Here is a 20078-nt window from a genome sequence, read left to right on the forward strand (position 1 = left end):
CATAAATGTTTGGAGGAGGGGAGGGTGAGCAGATCGGTTTACCTGGAGCATGCAGTATTTGATGGAAGAACGATGATTAGCTACAGTGGAGGACCAGAGTTACCCAACAGCTGGTGATGATATTGAAAACACTGGTGGAGTCCTGCCTGTGGCAGGCTATTCAACAGAAAGGCTACACAATTAGGATTTTACATTTTTCCCTAGCAATGTTAAATATATAAATTATTTTTAATTGTGGTAAAATTTTACCATTTTAACCATTTTTAAGTGTACAGTTCACAACACTCACATTGATGCACAACCATCAAAGCCACCTATCTCTAAAACTTTTTCATCATTCCAAACTGAAATTTTTTACTCATTAAAAAAATAACTCCATATTCTCCCCCACCCCTCTGGCCTCCGGCAACTAACATTCTATTTTTCTGTCTCTAGTGGTTTGGCTACTCTAGATACCTCACTTAAGTGGAAATAACAGACTTTTTGCCTTTTTGTGTCCAGCTTATTTCACTTAGCTAAATCACTTTAATCAACACCCTGGTTATTCAGTAGTTGACTTCTAATTTAAGTGCTACTTTATATGCTATATCTTAAAACAAATGTCTAGCTTTTCTTACTTGATCAAATCTTTCCCACTTATTAAGGACACTTTACTCTAGCAAATTATAAACTCAGACAATTTAGTCTACCACTGTGTCTGCCATAAAGAGCTTTTTATTGGTCTATTTACTGTCTTTACACTATGAATTTTTTCATTTCATTATGGTTTATGGGCACTGGACCTTTTGCAAAATTCCACCTAGTACAATGGTAGTAAATAATAGCAAATAGAACAAGGGAAGCAGGAATCAAACTTATCTGACCACCCTGGAGAAAGGAAGTTATTTATTTAGGATGCTGATATGAAGCCTCTCTCTTCTGATACTATGTAATTTCCCTATCTGGGGCTGAATTGGCTGTAAATGGAGAAAATTTCTGGCTGGGGAAAAGTCAGAAAGTTTCAGATGATTGGAGACTACCTGAGAACTGTCAAGGGCTAGGGACATCCCTAGGTCACCAGTGCTCTGCCAATTAATCAATCGAATAATTTTGTACAAGACGCTAATCCGCTGGAGGTCTCAGTGCGTTAGATTCGACCAGCCCGTTCTTCCCTGTTTTGTCCACATCACAGCACAAACGGAACACAGTACTGCAGGACCCTGAGATTAACGGCAGAGGCAGTACAGCACAGCACACCTGTAGCCCCTGGCCGCCTCGCGTCCCGGCAAATCCGAGTGGACGCTCTCCCAGGAGAGCTCCAGTCCGCAGGTTCGTTCCAGCTGATGCGTCACGCCGTCTGTTACAGACGACAAGCTAGGGTTCCCGCTGTTTCTGAAGTCAGCAGCCTTTCGCTCCTTCTGAAAAAAAGAGAGCCTTCATTCCTTAAGAGGACCAAAGCGTGGAAAAGCACAAGGGCCACAAACCACGCAAATACGCAAAAGTCCAACTACCGCACTTCCCAGCGCGCGCTCTCCGCCCGTCTTACGTCTCTTCCCAGCAGGCTCCGGGAGTCACCGCGAGACTTCATCAATTCTCGCGAGATTTATCGGCAGCCATCTTCTTGGGGGTGCTGGGAGCCGGGAAGACCCCCCGAATCGTTCCCATTCAGCTGTCCTTCGTCTTCGCTTTCTTCACTTTTGCCTCTTCTGCGTTGCCAACAAGCACCTGGTCCCAAGGCTGAGAGAAAGCCCGGGTCTAGGCGCGTGTCGCGCGCTCGGTCCGGGAAGATTCGCTGTGGTGGAGGGAAGGGGGAGGGCCCAGGCAAACCGTTGCTGCCTCAGCCCGGGTCGGGGTCCGGGGAGGGGGAGCGCCTGACACCCTGTGAACTCGCGGCCTGCGGCGGTCCCCGCGGAGCTGTTGCGGATCGGGGCTCGCGGGAACCTGCCACCGGCGCCTCCCACCGCGGCCCACGCGGGCGGCGCGCGGAGGAGGGGGCGGGGGCAGCGGCGGCTGTAGCGGCCGCGACCTGGGCGGGCTGAGGAGTGTGACGGGCCTCGGGGCCGCTGTGGATGGTTTCTAAAATGATCATTGAAAACTTCGAGGCACTCAAGTCCTGGCTCAGCAAGACTCTCGAGCCCATGTGAGTATCCGGGGGCTATTTCCTTGCAGGGATGGAAGTGGGAGATAGGTGGACACAACAGATGTGTGCAGTTTCCCCAGGTGCCTGCGGTGGAGGCCGAAGCGGTGAACGGAGGTCCCAGGGCTCTTGTGTTTTTTCCTCCTCTTCCACCCTCGCTCCAGGTTCAGGATACCCCTGGGAGCCCGAGCTGACCTTTATTTTATCGCTGAATTGGTCCTTAAACCAATGTCTCTTCCTCTTGTTTTACCGTTATATGTAGACCGACCCCAAACTACAACTCGAACTCGTATTTGCCGAGGGCCCTTAAATCTTTTTTTTTTTTTTTGAAGTGAATCCGACTGTAATTTCCTGTCCACAGACCATTTTGCTTTGTTTCTTTAAATGAAGTGAATAGCCCTTATTAGGGATTAGGACAGTTCTAGTCTAAGCCACTCACGGTTTACCTAAATAAAATCCCTGAAAGAAAGGCCGTGTCTCCCATGTGCTATCTGGCTCATCAGCACCTCTCTTCACTGATTGAAGATGTAACAGGTGCTACGGTGCCCAGTAAAATACCCTTTTCCCACCTACACGTTTGTTCGCTTCGAGGAAGAAAATACAGTCTGTCCATATGGAATATTTAGCAGTTTTAAGTAGGATTCTATAGGGGTGTGTGGGTGTTTTGATGGAGGGGGGTTCAGAGTGCTGAAATGTAATAGATGGGAAAAATTAAGGAGTGTTTTAAGGATTTATCTTTTAATACATACAAAATATATCATAGGCCAGGGGCTTTATCAAAATTGGTTGATTTACAGTAAACAGCTTAAAATACAATGGGTAAAAATCCACTCACTTAAATTTATTAAGTGCCTACTATGTACTTCGGGAGGCGTTGGGGCTAGAGCTTTTAAATTTCAAAGCCAGGAAGACATAGTAAGCAAGTAAATAAGATAACTTCAGGTAGTAAGAGTAATGATGGTTGTATAATAGAAGATCATGCAAAAGAGTCGTTAGAATGTCACTCACTTCAGAGGAGGTGACATTTGAGCAACACCTAAGGAGGAGAAGGAACTATCTGTGTGAAAGTCTGGAGAAATAATGTTCCTTTTAGAAGGAACAGCAAGCAAGTGCAAAGGCCATGTAGCAGAAATGATCCTGGTGTGTTCCAGGAAGAAAAAGAAAACAGTTGTGGCTGCAGAGAAACCTTACCATGAGGGAGAGAATGGCAGGATATGAAGTTGGAGAAGTAGGCAGAGGCCTGTCATGCAGGATCTTCTAGGCCATGGTGAAGAGCTAGGATTTTGTTTGAAATATAATGGGAAGACATTAGATGATGTAAAGCAGACAAGGACTGATCTGTGATTTTGTTTTAACCCTGCCTGCTTTGTGGAGTTAAAAGGGGCAAGACTAGAAGTAAGGAGACCCATTCTGAAGGGTGTTATAGGCAGAGATGTAGATAGTTTGCATTAGGGTTATAGTGGAGATGGTACTAAATATGTTTTATAAGTAGATGGGCTGGAACTAGGTGATGGATTGGACATGGGAGATAAGGCTAAGGGAAATCAATGGCGATGACTAAGAAGTTGGCCTAAGCAGCTGGATCGGTGATGGTAGAGAAGGCTTGGAGAGAGCAGGTTGAAGGGAGGAGAGTAGGATGGTTGGTTTTGATGATTAAGGTGTTTGTTATACATCTAAGTGAGATATCAAATAGGTAGGTGGGTTTGAATTTAGAACTGAAGCCAAAACTAGAAATATTTGGAGTCATACAGTTAGCATTTAAAGCCTTGGAACTGGGGGAGATTTCTGAGGAAGAATGTAAATAGGGAAGAGAAGAGGGGTCGAGGTCTGAGGTAGGAAGAAGATTGGGATAGATGTCACTAAAGAAGCAAATGTATGACAAAAAAGGTGGATTGTCAGCTTGATGGGATGCTGTGTAGCGGATGAAACAGGCGGTGGCAGATAAGTGGCCCCTGTTTGGTAAAGTAAAAATCATTGGTGGATTTAGTAAAAAGTTTCACTGGAGAGGGGTGGTGCAGATAGAAGCCGTATTTCAGTGGACTGAAGCAGTGGATTGGGCAGCAGTGTAGTGTAGTGGTTTAGAGGGGGCCTCTGGAGCCAGAATGGCTGGCTTTGAATTCTACCTCTGCCACTTACCAGCTATATACTGGGTAAATTACTTAGCTCAGTGCCTCTGCTTCCTCATGTCTAAACAGGGGAGACAATAAATATGTATTGAGAAAATCTTTGAACACTGCCTGGTTTGTAATTAGCAATCAATAAGTATTAAGTGAACAGAAAACTTAAAAGAATGTTTTAAGTTAAAATAGCATTCCTTTTTTTTAAGCCTTCAGTTTACAAATGACTTACCAGCTATATTACCACTTCCTTTTTTTCACTAACCTAAGAGAAAATTATTTATAGCTTCTTAGTGTGTTTGCTTGTAATTTTTCTTTAGTTTTAATGAAGCATACTCAGGTATCCTGTAGCCTACTCAGACGACTGTAGCACTGCAGTCATTATTGCTGGAATAAAGCACTGCTTGCAGAGCCTAGACAGTGTGGTAGGAATTGGTTCTTTTATAATGCACACTGCTGATGTAAAATTGAACCCTTATCCAAGTTTGTCCCTTTAATTGCACTTCAGGTGAATTCTTTTAGATGACTTTTAAAACTAATCCTAATTATTTAAGATCTATGATTTCTTACCTTGGTTTTGTGAAACTTTAAGATGTGTTTGTTTAATCTAAAGAGTGTTTTTTCCTTTACTTTAAAACTGTAATTGCCCGATAGCACCTATTTGAGGCAGGACCATTTGAAGGACCAAGGGTAAGATGTAACTTGAAACCTGTGTAGAACTTTATAGCTGTTTGTTCTAGTAAAGTATCTCACGGTTTTTGACTTGCACCATAATTTGAATGTATTAATTCAGCAAATATTTATTGAGCACTTAATCTACTCTGTGCTAAACAATTTCTCTTTTTTAAAAACTTTTTTTTGGGGGGAGAGGTAATTAGGTTTATTTATTTTATTTATTTTTAGAGGAGGTACTGGGGATTGAACCCAGAACCTCCTGCATGTTAAGCATGCACTCTACCACTTGAGCTATACCCTCTCCAGCAATGTGTTAGTTGTTGGGGATAGTAGGAAACACAGCATGAGATGACTATCTTCGTATTGTTTACCATTTAGCAGGGAAGACAGATAATGAACAAGTAATTATAAGACTAATGAGTGTTATGAATTCAGAATGCTGTCAGAATATATGTGTAGGAGTTCAGGAAAGGCTTTCCTGGGTTGATAAAATTTCATCGCAGCCGGGAAGGATGAAGAACAGTTTGCTGGGGCAAAGGATGGAAATGGAGAGCTGGGAGAGCGTTATAGGTTTTGGAGAGCAGATGGTATAAAGGCCAATGAAACAAAAGAGGTGTCTTGGAGGAACTGAAAGAAATTGAAAAAAGAGTAAGGAAAGTATAGCAGTGAATAGCTTTAGAGAGAGCAGCCAGATCACACGAGACTGTTGAGTCATGTTAAGGATTCGGGATTTCATTGAAGGATAGTGGGAAGCCAGAGAAGGGCTTTAGAGGCTTTAGGGGAGGAGTTTTCAGATTAATATTAAAAAAAAAAAAAAAAAAAAAAAAAAAAAAAAACCAGCCTGGTTGCACTTTAGCATGAGTTGATAAGTCTGTATTTCAGTTGCCTATAGTTGTCTATAGGTATATCAGGATTCAGAGTTTTCTTTTTCATAATTTACTGAAAGTATAAGTGTTAAGATTGTCATTTTTGAAATACTTAAGATTGATGTTTTGTTGTATCAAACTTTTGCTTAGTCTTACTTGCTAATAATAAAATAAAATTAGATGTTGATTGTTCTAATATTAGTTTCTTTTTTATAATGTGAAGTCCTGGAAAAAATTAAACTAACTCTTTGATGTCCAATTTTTCTGTTCGTGTTTTTTAAACAAAAGATTTTCTGTTGTATTTTAAAATTTTTTATGGGTTTACCCATCACTAAATGTAGTGGTTTAATAAAATTAGGTGGTTTTTTTTTTTTTTTGGTTTGTGTGTGTGTGTGTTTTGTTTTTGTTTTTTTTTTTTTTCTTTTCTTTTCAGTGGTGGTACTGGGGATTGTACCCAGGACCTGGTGCATGTTAATGTGAAGCACACACTTTACCACTGAGCTATTATCAACCCTCCCCCAACCAATTATGGATTTTTTTTTTTTTTTTTTAGCTAAAGGGAAACCTCAAGATCTAATCAAACCCCTTGATTTTTCAGAAAATAAAATTGAAAGGCAGATAGATTTAATGACATGCTCAGATTTTGTTGAGTTTAGTAGTAAAGAACAGAATGCCTAGTTTTGTGTTCCTGCTGCTATGTAGTGCTGTGGAGGTGGTGTTGTATAGTGGGAAGGAAACATTTTGTGTCAAGGTAGGCCGGTGTTCAAATCTTAGCTCTGCCACTTATTAACTGAGTAATCTAGGCAAATGAACTTCCCTTTTCCTTATAATAGGGAGAATTACACTTGTTTCTTTCTGTAGTTGAAAATATTGAATGAAACATACTTTTAAGAGCCTAGCCCTTCTCTCCTTTCTTAAATGCTGGTTGACTAAACACAAATAGATTACATTACTATTATTGCTATTGTTAATGTTTATATGATTGTTATAAGTTTTTTATTACTTCCAATTCTATAAGGTAAATATTACCTCCATTTTGCAAGTGATGACACTGAGGCAGTGAAGCATGAGGTTAAGACACTTGGCCAGAGTCATAGCTCCTACATGTGACTAAACAGTGATTTAAACTCAGGTTGTTGACTCTGGAGCTATGTTCTTTATTTACTACTACACAATATGGTGTATTCTTTCCTATTACTGTATATACTTTTTTACTATTACATTTTCATGGTAGTAGCTATTGTTATAAAGGAATGAAGTTCTAAAGCGTCATGGTCATCAGTGCTTTAGACTTTAAAAAAGAAACTTCAGTTTCTGTAATCTTTTCCATGTCAGTCATACTTGTTACTATACCTTTGTTGCCACATTAAAATTTATTTTTGTCCCTATTCTACTGGAAGAACTGAAAGGTGATCTTTTTATTCCTGAACTTTACTCCTATTTCCCTTCTTTGATCTTTCCTTTTCTATAGACTCCTTTGGCCAGAGAGAGTCAATCTCCCATTCCTTAAGAAAAACTCAGAACAATAGCAAAAAACAAAACAAAAAATGAAATCATACTTCATCACTTTCGTGGTAGCTTTCTTTTCCTGTCACTGTTAAATCTTAAAGTAGTCAGCCTTTAATTTTTCACTCATTTGCCCCCAACTATTTACTTCCTAATGCCTTACAATGTAGTTTCTTCCTATTTACAGTCCACCAGAATTGCTTACCTTAATGTTACCAGTAAATGTTTTTATTAAATATAAAGATTTTATATAAATTTTAATTCTTTGACCTCTGTGTATCACATTAGATAATGTTGATAGCTGCTTTTTTTTTTCTTTTTAAACATGTCATGTCTGGGATCCCTAATATTTTGGGTCTCTTTTCAAATCAGTCCTATCTCTTTAAGTTCTTTTTCTTGCCTTTGAATTGTATTTTTATTAGTTTTATTCCCATGACTTTTTTTCCTCAACCATTTCAACTCTTGACACCTTGTTCACGTTCATTGCTGTGGATAATTTCTGTTGTGATACGTGCCAGTGACTTTAAGTACTTTTTGTGTGTGTATTATAGATGCCTTGAAAGTTTGATTAAAGACTTTTTTTCCCTAGGATACTGCATATATGTATTTGCATTTGAATTTTAGAGCTTTTCCAAGAGCACCTCTATGCATTTATTTTTCACATAAGTTAGTTTAGACTTAACCATGCTTCAGAGCCTTAAGGTCTTAACCCCAATTGCCAGCTAAAATCCACCTGGTCCTTTCATCCAAACTTCAAACTATGTTTCTGAAAATAAAATGTTCCCTGAATTCACTTACTTCCATTTCATTTCTCCAAAAAACCTGGGTTTGAAATTTTATTTTTTGGCTTCTCCTCCCTTCATCTCTCCCCTCCCTCTCCATTCATTTAATCATTGGGTTCTCTCTCTTTCTTTTAATAATTCTTATAATGACAGTGCCCAGTAGGGAACTCTACACTCCTTATCCAAACCATTGCAGGTTGTCTCTTAACAAATCTCCGTATCACCAGTCCTTTTCTCCCTTCCAGTTCTTCTGACCTATTCTTTTGTTTGATCAAAATCTTCACTCCTGAATAATTAATTGCATACTTTAAAACTTGGCTTTCAAAAGTCTAATGTCTTTCAAATTATCTTCCCAGTTTATATCTTCCTATTTTTTATATGTCTTAATTTCAATGAGGCTGAACTTTTTATTCTAATTCTCTGTCATATTGTTTATACTGTCCCTTTTACCCCAACTTTAAGTAGAAGGTAACATTCATTGAGGGCTCATTACATGCCAATCATTTACTGTATGTACCTTACTGTATGTGAGTTAGGTTCTGTTATCCCAGTTTTAAAGATGAGGAAATTGAGTCTTAGGAAGATTAATACACTTCATTCATAGCTAATAAATAATAGAGACGGGATTCAAGACAGGACATTTTGATTCCAGACTTTGTTGTGCACTATGATGTACTGCCTTTCTCCATTTCCTTTATATATGTTGAAATCAAAGATCAAGCTGATTCCTGTTCTTCCAGAAAGCCATTTATCATCTGTCCAGTTGGAAGCAGTGATTTATTTTTCCATGACTCTTCTCTGTTTGCATTGTTTATGATACTCATCACTTCCAAACTTGTTTACTAACTAATTCTTAAATTTTCCAGCATTATTATTAGAAGTTTAAGGTCCTTGAAAGTAAATTCCAAATAGAGGTTAAATGTCTTCCTGTTCTGTATAGCATCCAGCACAATGTCTTGTGTGTTGTATACACCTGAGTTTCAAGTGCCTTCGTTGAAATCCCTACTTTGTGCACTCATGACCTAAGGAAAGAGAAGCATTTGTGTAGAACTATTTTATTTTATAAAAGCAGGTATGTGAGCATTTTGAAGTTTTACTCATCTCTGGGTCCCTTTCCCTTTATTTTTACCTTATAGCACCTTCAGATTAGTTAAAACTTAAGTATTTTTAAGAGGGTAAGGACACTGAAGAGTATTAACATTTATTCATTAAAGTATTGGTAAATGCTTCTGTGTGCAAGATTGCTGGCTTTCATGGAGCTACACAAAAGAAATGTACTCTAATTCTAGTCTGATGAATTTTACAGTTGGTAGAAGAGTTTTCCTATAATTAATTAATGGCTAAAATATTTTTCATGACCTTCACCCTCTTAACTTAAATTGACCCATTACCGTGTTTTACTGCTGCAACCTTAGTTGGCTTTTCCATCTGAGTGATGGGTAGTTAAAATGATTTAGCATTTCCTACCTGTTTTAGCAGTTCCTTTTGTCTTACAGTACTTCTCAAATAAAATTATTTTATATGCATAGACCAAGATAAAAGAATTGTATTATGAGTAAAATGGAAAATAAGGTATTTCAGTGTTTGGTGTGTACATATGGAGAATGAGTAACTGAAACTTGAGCTAAATGGCTTCTAGTAATTTTCTTTCTTCCTCGTGCTTCATTAGTCCCAGAGAATTGAGAATGAATGAAAGAAATGAGTGGATAGTAAACCCTTCCTACCAGACTTACTCACTACCTCCCACTACCTTTTTTTTCTGTGGAAAAATCCTTTTCAGTTTACAAATAGTAACTTCTGAAATGGTAAAAGTTTATTTTAAACTTGATATTTAGTATTTTGCATGTGTATGAAACAGTGGAGTACACTTGATATGTTACTCATTGGTTCTTCCTGAGATATTTTGCCTTTGTACAAGCAAATATGTTTGTATATTTTTCTTACTCTTTTTTGACATAGTTGATATTATACGTGGAGGTTATTCCATATAATACTTAAGAAGCTTGCCCTCTCCACCTTTTTTTAAAGACTGCATAGTATTTTAATGTAATGGGTGTACTGTAATTTATTTAACCATCCTGTATCGAGTAACTGAACAAATAGTACTATGGTGTGTATATTTATGATGTGTGATTAACATAAACAGATTGGTTGCATAAGTTTTGACAGTTATATACACCAGAGTAATCCCATAAAACAAGCTCTAGAGTGTTCTCTGGAAAATTTTCTTGTGCTTCTTTCTAGGTTTTTCTTTCCTTCCTCAACAAATGCATCTACTTTCTAACTTTGGCATTATGAGTGTGGCTGCTATGAATATTCTTATTCAAGTCTTTGTGGAAAAAAAAATACATATATGTAAATACCTAGGAGGGTGTTTGCTAGGTCATAGGGTAGATTTATGTTTTCCATTATAAGAAACTGCTAAATTGTTTCTGAAGTGGTTGAACCATTTCACATTGTTATCTCCTATGTATGAGAGTTCCAGTTGCTCCATATCCTCAACAATATTTAGTATTGTCAAGGTTTTTATTTATTAATTTTTTTCCTTTTTTTAACCTTTATAGTGAGTATGAAATGGCATCTAACATTTTTTTGGACTAACAGTTTAATTCTCATTATGGTTTTAATTTGCATTTTCTTTATGACTAATGCTATTGAGGACCTTTTCATGTGCTTATTGACTATTAAATCTTTTGTAAAGTGTCTAAGTCTTGCTTATTTTTAAAACTGGGCTATCTTTTATTGTTGGTTTATAGGAGTTCTTTATTCATGTATAATGTACTGTAGATTTTTTTTCCCCACTCTGTAACTTGTATATGGTAGTCCCCCCTTATCTGTGGTTTTGCTTTCTGTGGTTTCAGTTACCCATGATCAGCTGAGGTTTGGAAATACTGAATGGAAAATTTCAGAAATAAGCAATTTAAAAGTTTTAAATTGTGTGCTTTTCTGAGTAGCATGATGAAAGCTCACACTGTCCCACGTGGGATGTGAATTATCCTTTGTCCAACATAGCCTTCCCATTAGTCACTTAGTAGCTGTCCTGGTTATCAGGTCATGGTATTACAGTGCCTGTGTTCAAGTAACGCTTATTTTACCTAATAATGGCCCCGAAGCATGAGAGTAGTAATGGTGGCAATTTGGATATGCCAGAAAGAAGCCATAAAGTGCTTTCTTTAAGTGTAATGGTGTTAGTTCTCAACTTAAGAAAAAATCCTATGCTGAGGTTGCTCAGATTTACAGTAATAAGAATGAAACTTTTACTTGTGAAATTGTGAAGAAGGAAAAAGAAATTCTAATTTTGCTGTTGCACTTTAAGCTGCAAAAGTTACAGCAACTGTGCGTGATAAGTATTTAAGGTGGAAAAGTCATTCAATTTGTACAATGAAGTATTTTGAAAGGAGAGAGAGATTACCTTTTATTCTCTTACCTTTTATTACAGTATATTGTTAGTATTATTTTTTATTATTGTTGTTAATCTCTTACTGTACCTAATTTATATACTAAACTTTGAGGTCTTACACTTCAGTATATGTGCTACCCAAGCGAGCAAGAGGTTTGTACACTTAAAATGAATTTTTAAAAATGCATATGAAATGAGATAGGGTTAATGGCTTCTTTTTTCTTTAATAAGTGTATTATTAATTTTTCCATAAATAATTCCTAAAAAGACTTTTCCTTTTTTCATTAGGTGACTTGCCTGTTGGTTGAAATCAGTTAGCTGTATAGTTGAGTCTATTTGTAGACTCTGTCTTGGTCCAATGATACTGTTCATTCTGATGCTCATACCACACTGTCTAAAGCCAACTAACTTTGTAATAAGTCTTGAAATCAGGTTATGTAAATCTTCCCAGTTTGTCCTTTTAAAGATTGTCTAGGTTTTGCTGGATTTTTGTTATTTCCCTAGAAAGGTGAGAATCAACCTGTCAGTTTCTACAGGAAAACCTGTGTGATTATTGATAAGGATTGTGTTGAATGTAGAGATCGGTTTTAGAAGAAAGAGCATATTCATAATATTTAGTCTTCCGTTCATGAATGTGGTGTATCTATCTCTCCATTTATTTAAGTTTAATTTCTCCTAGCAACATTTTGTAGTTTTCTGTGCAGGGGTCATGTAAATCTTTTGTTAGATTTTTTTCCGTGGGTATGTGATGTTTTATAAAAGCTTTCAAAATTTAATTTTCCAATTTTTATTGTTACATATAAAAAAGTGATTGGTGTTTGCATATTGACTTTGTATTCTTCAACTTTCTAAGTGAACTTAGTTGTGGTCGCTTTGGAATTTTCTTCTACCTGTTATATCTGTGAATAATGACAGTTTTACTTTCTGATTTTTTTTTTTTAATGCCTTCATTTTTTATTGTACTGGCTAGGAATGACAGTAAAAGTTAACTTAACATGGTAAGAGTTTCTTGTTCTCGGTCTTGGGAGAAAGAGACTTAGTGTTTCAGTATTAACTGATGTTAGTGCTAGGTTTTTAGTAACTACCTTTTACCAGATTGAGGAGATTTTCTTGTATTAATTTGCTGAGTGCTTTGCCATGAAAGGATGTTGAACTTGTCAAATTCTTTGTATTTGTTGAGATGATCATGTGGATTTTCTCTCTGTATTTATTGACATGATCATGTGGATTTTTCTCTCTTTTCCTATAAATATTGTGTATTATTATGGGGGTTGGTTTTCAAACATTAAACCAGCCTTGCACTCCTGAGAGAAATTCTACTTGGCCATGATGTTTTATCCTTTTTATACATATTGCTGGATTTGATTTGCTAATATTTTATTAAGAATTTTTGCTTTTGTTTATGAGGGCTATCTGAATTTTACTTTTTTCTCTAAGATGTCTGGTAAACTTCACTGGTGAAGCTATCAGAAACTAAAGTTTTTGTTGTAGGATGGATTTTTTTTTAAATTACAAAATTGGTTTCTTTAATAGGTATAGGTCTATTTACATGTTTTTTCTTGTGTCACTTTTGACAGTTTATGTTTTTCAAGGATTTTTCTCTAAGTTGCCAGATTTATTGACATAGAGTCTATGTGAGTTTATGTTGTTGCCTTACTAGTCATATGATTATAGAATCTATTGTAATGTTCCTCCTCCCCTTTTTAAAATTACACCTGATGTTGGTAATTTTACTCTTATTTTCTTGACTAATTTTTCTAGTAGTACAGTTTTATTCACTTTTCCCAAGAACATTATTAGCTTTATTGATTTTTTATGTTCTCTGTTTTAATATTTTACTTTTATTATCTCCTTTTTTCATACTTTGAGTTTAGTTTGTTGGCCTGTCCCTCTTTTTAAGGTGGAAACTTAGGTCATCGGTTTTACATCTTTCTTTTAGTTTCAAACATTAGAGGGTAAGGCACAGGATCTACTGCTGAGACTCTAGATCCTATGAAAGGGAAAATTCTGATTGTGCCCTCGAAATATTTAGAGCCATGGTGAACTGAATCAAAGTAAAGCTGCTTACAAAGCCCCAAGCTGCATCAGTTACAGAATGATTGACTCCACTCTACAGGCTAACAAAAGAAAAGACATGTCTTTTACTGAGGAGAAATCTGATTTACTTGTTTCCACCTTAGTGTTCTTTTACACAAAATGTTTAGAGTAAGATCAGATAATAAGGAACACAAAATAGTAAGAAAATGAGATCCACATGAGAAGAAATAGTCAATGGAAGCATACCCAGAGATGGCCCAAATAATAGAATTGTTAGATAAGTACTTTAAAATAACTGCTAAAAATGCTACAGAATCGGAACATGTGAATAGCATGCATAAAGATATGGGGAACTTAAGCTAATACACAGAAACTATTAAAAAGAGTCAAATGGAAAAACCTAGAAGTGAAAACTATGATAACAGAAATAAAAAATTCTGCTTTAAAACAGAGTGGACACCATAGAGAAAAAATAGCAATGAACTTGAATATAGGAAAGTAGAAAATATCCAAACCAAAAGCAAAAGAATAAAAGTAATTTTAAAAGATATATCTGATATCTGTATAGTATCAAACAGTATAAAATACAAGTAACTGAAGTCTTGGAAAAAGGAAAGAAAAATAAGACAGCAAAAACTGAGGCATAATAATCAAGGACTTTCCAAGACTGATGAAAGACATCAAAATACGTATCTAAGATGACAAAACCAAGCAGGATAAAAACACACATACATACACAGAGCCCTAAGCATATCATAGTCAAACTGCTGACCTGAATCTTAAAAGTATTCAAAGAGAGAAAAAACACAGATACATTACATACAGGAGAACAAAGACTCAAATGGTGGCTGACTTCTTGTCAGAATCAGTGGAGGACAGTGGCAATGGAACAATGTCATAAAACAGCTAACCACTCAACACTTACTAACTAAAAACACAGGAGTAGTTCTGGAAGCAGGGAAGGGGAACTAGAAGAGACCTGCCAGCGCACTAGCAAAGTCTGGGAGTGGAGCAGGAGGGCTTTGCAAAACTCTTAGGCTTCCAAGCCTTCACATAGAATTGGGTGGTTCCCCTACAAAAGACAAGGGAAAAAAGCAACACAACAATTGCTGTGCCTACATTCTCTAATTATTGATTTTCCATTGCTTACCGGCAGTTTAAAACAATATGGAAAAAACATTTATAAAAATCTTAAATGAAATCATTGTTGTAAATGAAAAACATTTGGATAATTTCAGATCCTACACATAAGCAATAATAAGCAGTTCAGCAATCATTTTTTGCTCTTTAATATAGTTTCAAATGTAACAAGTACTTTTAGACTTATAACTTAGAACCTTTTTAGGGCATATTTAAAAGAAATTATCAATGTGACCCTTCTTATTTTTATATTATTTTCTTAAAGATATATCCAGTATTTATTTTACTCTTTCAAAAAATTTAATTCTTTATAACAGGCAGACTGTGTGTGTAAGAGAGAGAGAGAGAGATCCCATTTTGAAAACTAGTTTATAAACTTGCAGTTACTAGTCTGTGAAGTTTCTCAAGCACTTTCTCAAATTGGAATGTTAAAGTTTTGAAGCTTCTGGTGACAGTGAGTACTCCCAAATTGGAAGAACAGTTGTATTCAGTGAGCAATTATGACTGTTCATTATGGTTAGGAAAAGGTTTTTGACTCCAGTTATCCTTTTTTGGTTTCAAATCAAGAAAAAGTTTTATTGCCATGCTGAAGTGTGTGAACATTTTGGGGACTAAGCTATGGGATAGTGGGGAAGATTAATAAAGCAGTGAAATAACTTGATCATGTCTCTTTTTAAGAATGAAAGTTTGATGTTTAGAGATTTGATTAGGTTATAGCATTTTGGAAACAAGAAAGTCTAAGTAGCAGTTTTTAATTCTGATTTTAAGAGTGGTTTGTAAAATGTCAGAATTTGGACTTTGGCAGGAGGTAGGAAGAGAGGTAATATTCTTAGAACATACGTACTGAATATATGTGAGGGCTGTCTCAGCAGTAAGGATATAGAGAAAAAGGCAGCTAGGAAGGACTTGTCAGAATGCTTGGGGACTTTTTATTGAACTTTTTGGGTATCTGTGACAGCTTTTTGAACTTGTTTGTACACCTTTATATTTGTTATTATTGGGTTTGACCTAAACTGAGAGTTATTTTTTGTGAGTTTTGGTTGATTTGCCCCTAATTAAGTATACTGTTACATAGTGTGATAATTAGTAGATACTTCTTAAACATTGTGATTGGTTCTAGGAAAAAGGTAGACACAGTTACCTAGTCTGAAACAGATAAGCACACTAGTAGTAACATTTTAACAGTGGTAGAAATATGTATGCATCTTAAGGTCTGGCAATTGAGGAAGAATATATAAAATGTTTCTCCTTAGTAGAATTTAGTTATTCTTTGTCCTTCCCAGAGGCTCAAAATTTGCTCATGAGTGTTCAGGAAAGGGAATTCTATGGCTCTTGAAAAAGACCTAGAGGAAAAAAATTTAGAATTACATACTGAATGATTTTTAAGTTCAGTTAACTGAAAGTTCCTGGGAATGAGATTAGGGGAGGGAGTGCAATGATGGTGAAAGCTTAGCATCTTATTGTCAGATTTATAGTTCAGTGCCTTTGTTTTAAAACTGAGAAAACTGAAGCCTAGGGGAATAAAATGCTAACCTAGGATTACATAATTTGTGAATAAGGTAAGATAACACTAGACTAGGAATCTGAAAACCCCTGGATTTTTGGAATTCAGTCAGGTTTTTTTTTTTTTTTTTTTTTTTTTTTTTTGCAATACTGCACTGCTTCAAGGAAAAGCTGACAGTTTGGCTTAGAAGACAACATAGATTTGATAGGGAATAGTGCTTAAAATACAGTAACTAGATTTTAGCACTTATTCTGAAGATGGGGTGGGTGTAATAGACATCTTATAACTTTAAATTTTATTGTATTTTGTTCCTTAGTAATTTTTTTTTTTTTTTGGTGTTGGTAGGTTAATAGTAATGCTCTCATATTTGTAATCATATTTATTTGTAATTATTTCTAATTTGGCAGAGCATCTGTTCTCTCATATAAGGAAACTGAAGTCTTTGGAAGCTAGAGCCCTTCCCCAGAGAATTCAGCCCTTCCTCAACTGTGAATTGGAATGTAAAACATATACTAAATGTGGAATTTTGTTGTGGGCTGCCATATCAGTATTTCTTCTGCAGTTCCACTTTTAAGAGAGTTCTGTGACATTGTTCTGTTAACCACACCTCTGTGCTCAGTTTGCTATTTGGGCTACTCCTTTTTGCACTGAACACTATAGAGTTTTGCAGTCTGATTATTGGGTCTTATCTTTGGGAGTATGTTGAATTAGACATTTAATGAACACTTTCTGAATAACTTCTAAAGCAGTGATTCTCAAATGTAGTGTGAGGACTCCTGGGGTTTCCTGAGACCCTTTCATGGGGTCTTTTGAGGTTTCCTCGGTTTTCCAAGTGTATATCTATGTTGAGGACAGACTTTCTTCATATATTTCAACCCAAACAGCGTATCACAACAGAGTGAATGTGAAAGTAGGCTAAAGAATCAGTCTGTTATTTAGGCCAGATATTACTAGTATTTGCAAAAAAATGTGAAACATTGTCAGTCTTCTCACTACATTTTTATTTCATTGTGGAAATAAAACTTTTTTTTTTTTCATAAAAAATATAGGGTACAGGTTTCCATCTGTCCAAAAGTAGAGTGTTCCTTTGAAACCTTTTAGAAGCCAAAATAGTGTTAAGTGAAGAAGCAGTTACCTTAGGACACATCTTGCTAATGGATGCACAAAATAAATCGAGATCAAACACATGCTTACAGATACAGTTCATAGCTATGGTGACTTGAATGCTGAGGATGCCCAATGTAGTTCCTGAGGAAGGAGCTTGGCAGTGCTACTCTTGCTGCTCACGATACAGGGTACCTCAGTATGGCTCACTGCACAAAAAAAGAAAGAAAAAAAAGCTGGACACTATTTTTGCTTTTTGTCTTTTTATGTAAAAGCAAACGTCCTTTTTGGATTTCTCATGGTTAGTGAAAACAGTTACTAATGTAGGTCTTTTGTAAAAGTTTTACAAAGTGGCATAAAGCAAATTTCAAGAAGTAGGAGATACCTGTGTTTAGTTTCAGGTGAGGCTATCAGTCATGGAGCTCTGCCCATCCTGCAGTGGGGATATGGCTCAAACTGGGGAAGATCAGTCATTTTCAAGGATCAATATGATGCTCTGAGAGAGAGGGCAGGCCCCTTTCTCTGGCTTCACTAGCTGTCAGAATAATGTGAGCTCGGAACTGATCAGGGCCATCTTTGTTGCAACTTGGAGAGCACCTGCAAATTCAAAGGAAAGCAAATGGAATGGGAGGATCCTGTTGACATCTTTTGAACTCCTGGATCCAGCTATGCCCTAAGTCAGCCCTACCACTGGATGTCCCGTTTACTTATACCAATAATTACTTCTCCTGCCCCCCCCCCACCAAGGTTATTTATGTTAAATTGTAATGGATATGTTGTTATTTTAAACTGAATAATTTAGAATTACATCAATTTTAATTCCTAATGTGGTAAATACTGGTAGATATAATCCATTTAAATGAAAGCTTTTTGTGTTCTCTTATCATTTTTAAAGTGTAAAAGGATTCTGAGACCTTGAGAACCACTGCTCTCAAGGGTAAGAAGAAATTTTTGCCATTATGTAGGGGTAATATAGGAGAATGCAGGAACTAACTGAATAGTTTTCAGTGTTATAATTATATGTTTTGTGGTAAGTTTCTTGCAGTGATAAATGGTTTGTGTGATGCTCATGGAAGATCATATTTAGATATGTTTCTTTTGTGGTGGTTTTATTTTATTTTGTAGAATGAGTGGGAATGCAATAATTCTTAATTAGTAACCTTTGCTGTAACTGATTACTATGAAAAAATAATGTTTTTGCCTCTGTTTGAATTGAATGAAGCTGTATAAACTATGGCAACTGAATTTTTCAATTATATATTATGTTTGTTGTAATGGAATTTGAGTTTTTAAAAGAGTAATTCTTAGTACAGAATAATTGTATGACTTTGTTGCAAATTAGGTATTTTTCTTGAATATAAAGTGAAAATTTGGTAGGAACAGATGTGGGTGTATATCCGTGTTCTAAAGTTACTGAGTTAACATATTTAAATTTAATTTTTAATTTCCACTGCCACCTCCAGCTCCTCCTTCTCAAGATTACTGAAAATGGAAGGTTGGGTTAAATTCCATCAGTTATCTTCCACTGAATTTCTAAACCCTCCAAACTTTTTGAAATATTTTTCTGGAATGACTGGAGTGTTAGCTTTTTAAATTTTATTTCCTTTTAATACTTTACAGTTTCATTACTATTTTGAAGCCCCTAAATTAATATGTAAATACTCGTATGATGAGTGTGTTAGGAGGATTAATTACAACCTTTATATCTAGGGATGATTTTTTTAAATTGAAGTATAGTTCATTTACAGTGTTGTGTTAGTTTCTAGTGTACAGCAGAGAGATTCAGATGTATACACACACACACACACACACATACACATATTCTTTTCCATATTTTCCATTATGGTTTATTATAGGACATTGAATATAGTTCCCTGTGCTATACAGTAGGGCCTTGTTGTTTATTTTACATATAGTAGTTTGTGTCTGCTAATCCTAAACTCCTACTTTATCCCTCTCCTGATCCCCATAAATTTGTTTTCTATGTCTATGAGTATGTTTTGTAAATAAGCTCATTTGTATCATATTTTAGGTTCCACATATAAGTGATATCATGGTATTTGTCTTTCTGACTGACTTCACTTAGTATGGTAATCTCTGGGTCTATCCATGTTGCTGCAAATGGCGTTATTTCATTCTTTTTATGGCTGAATAGTATTCCTTTGTGTATAAATATCACATCTTTATCCATTCATCTGTAAATGGACATTTGGGTTGCTTCCATGTCTTGGCTATTGTAAATAGTGCTGCTATGAATATTGGGGTGCATGTGCCTTTTTGAATTAGAACTTCCTCTGGATATGTGCCCAAGAATGAGATTGCTGGATCATATGCTAACTCTATTTTTAGTTTTCTAAGGAACCTCCATAGTGCTTTCTATAGTGGCTGCACCAGTTTCCATTCCCACCAACAGTGTAGAAGGGTTCCCTTGTTCCACATCCTCTCCAGCATTTGTTACTTACAGACTTTTTAATGATGGACATTCTGACCAGTATGAGATTTTACCTCATAATAGTTTTGATTTGCATTTCGCTAGTAATTAGTGATGTTGAGCATCTTTTTATGTGCCAACTGGCCATCTGTATGTCTTTGGAGAAATGTCTATTTAGGTCTTCTGCCTATTTTTGGATTGAGTTGTTTTTTTTTTTGTTGTTATTGAGTTGTATGAACTGTTTGTATAATTAAACCCTTGTTGGTCCCATTGTTTGCAAATATTTTCTCCCAGTTTGTAGGTTGTCTTTTTATGGTTTCCTTTGCTGTGCCAAAGCTTATAAGTTTGATTAGGTCCCATTTGCTTATTTTTGCTTTTATTTCTATTGCCTTGGGAGACT

General features: G+C 36.1%; 1 protein-coding gene across 19 annotated transcripts in view; it reads left to right on the forward strand.

The window, feature by feature from the left end:
- The first annotated feature begins 1601 nt into the window (after positions 1–1601).
- RBM26 (RNA binding motif protein 26) overlaps positions 1602–20078 on the forward strand; it is a 75204-nt gene continuing 56727 nt past the window's right edge. For 9 of the 19 annotated variants that reach the window (XM_032496819.1, XM_032496822.1, XM_032496821.1 and 6 more), the window contains exon 1: positions 1604–2119. In XM_032496819.1, the coding sequence (XP_032352710.1) occupies positions 2049–2119 (71 nt within the window). In that variant the 5' untranslated portion in view covers positions 1604–2048. Of the gene's footprint in view, positions 2120–20078 lie in introns of all 19 variants that reach the window. The other 10 variants (XM_032496827.1, XM_032496828.1, XM_032496832.1 and 7 more) reach the window with 5 other exon arrangements.

Source organism: Camelus ferus, chromosome 14, assembly GCF_009834535.1.
Source record: "Camelus ferus isolate YT-003-E chromosome 14, BCGSAC_Cfer_1.0, whole genome shotgun sequence".
Lineage (NCBI taxonomy): Eukaryota > Metazoa > Chordata > Mammalia > Artiodactyla > Camelidae > Camelus > Camelus ferus.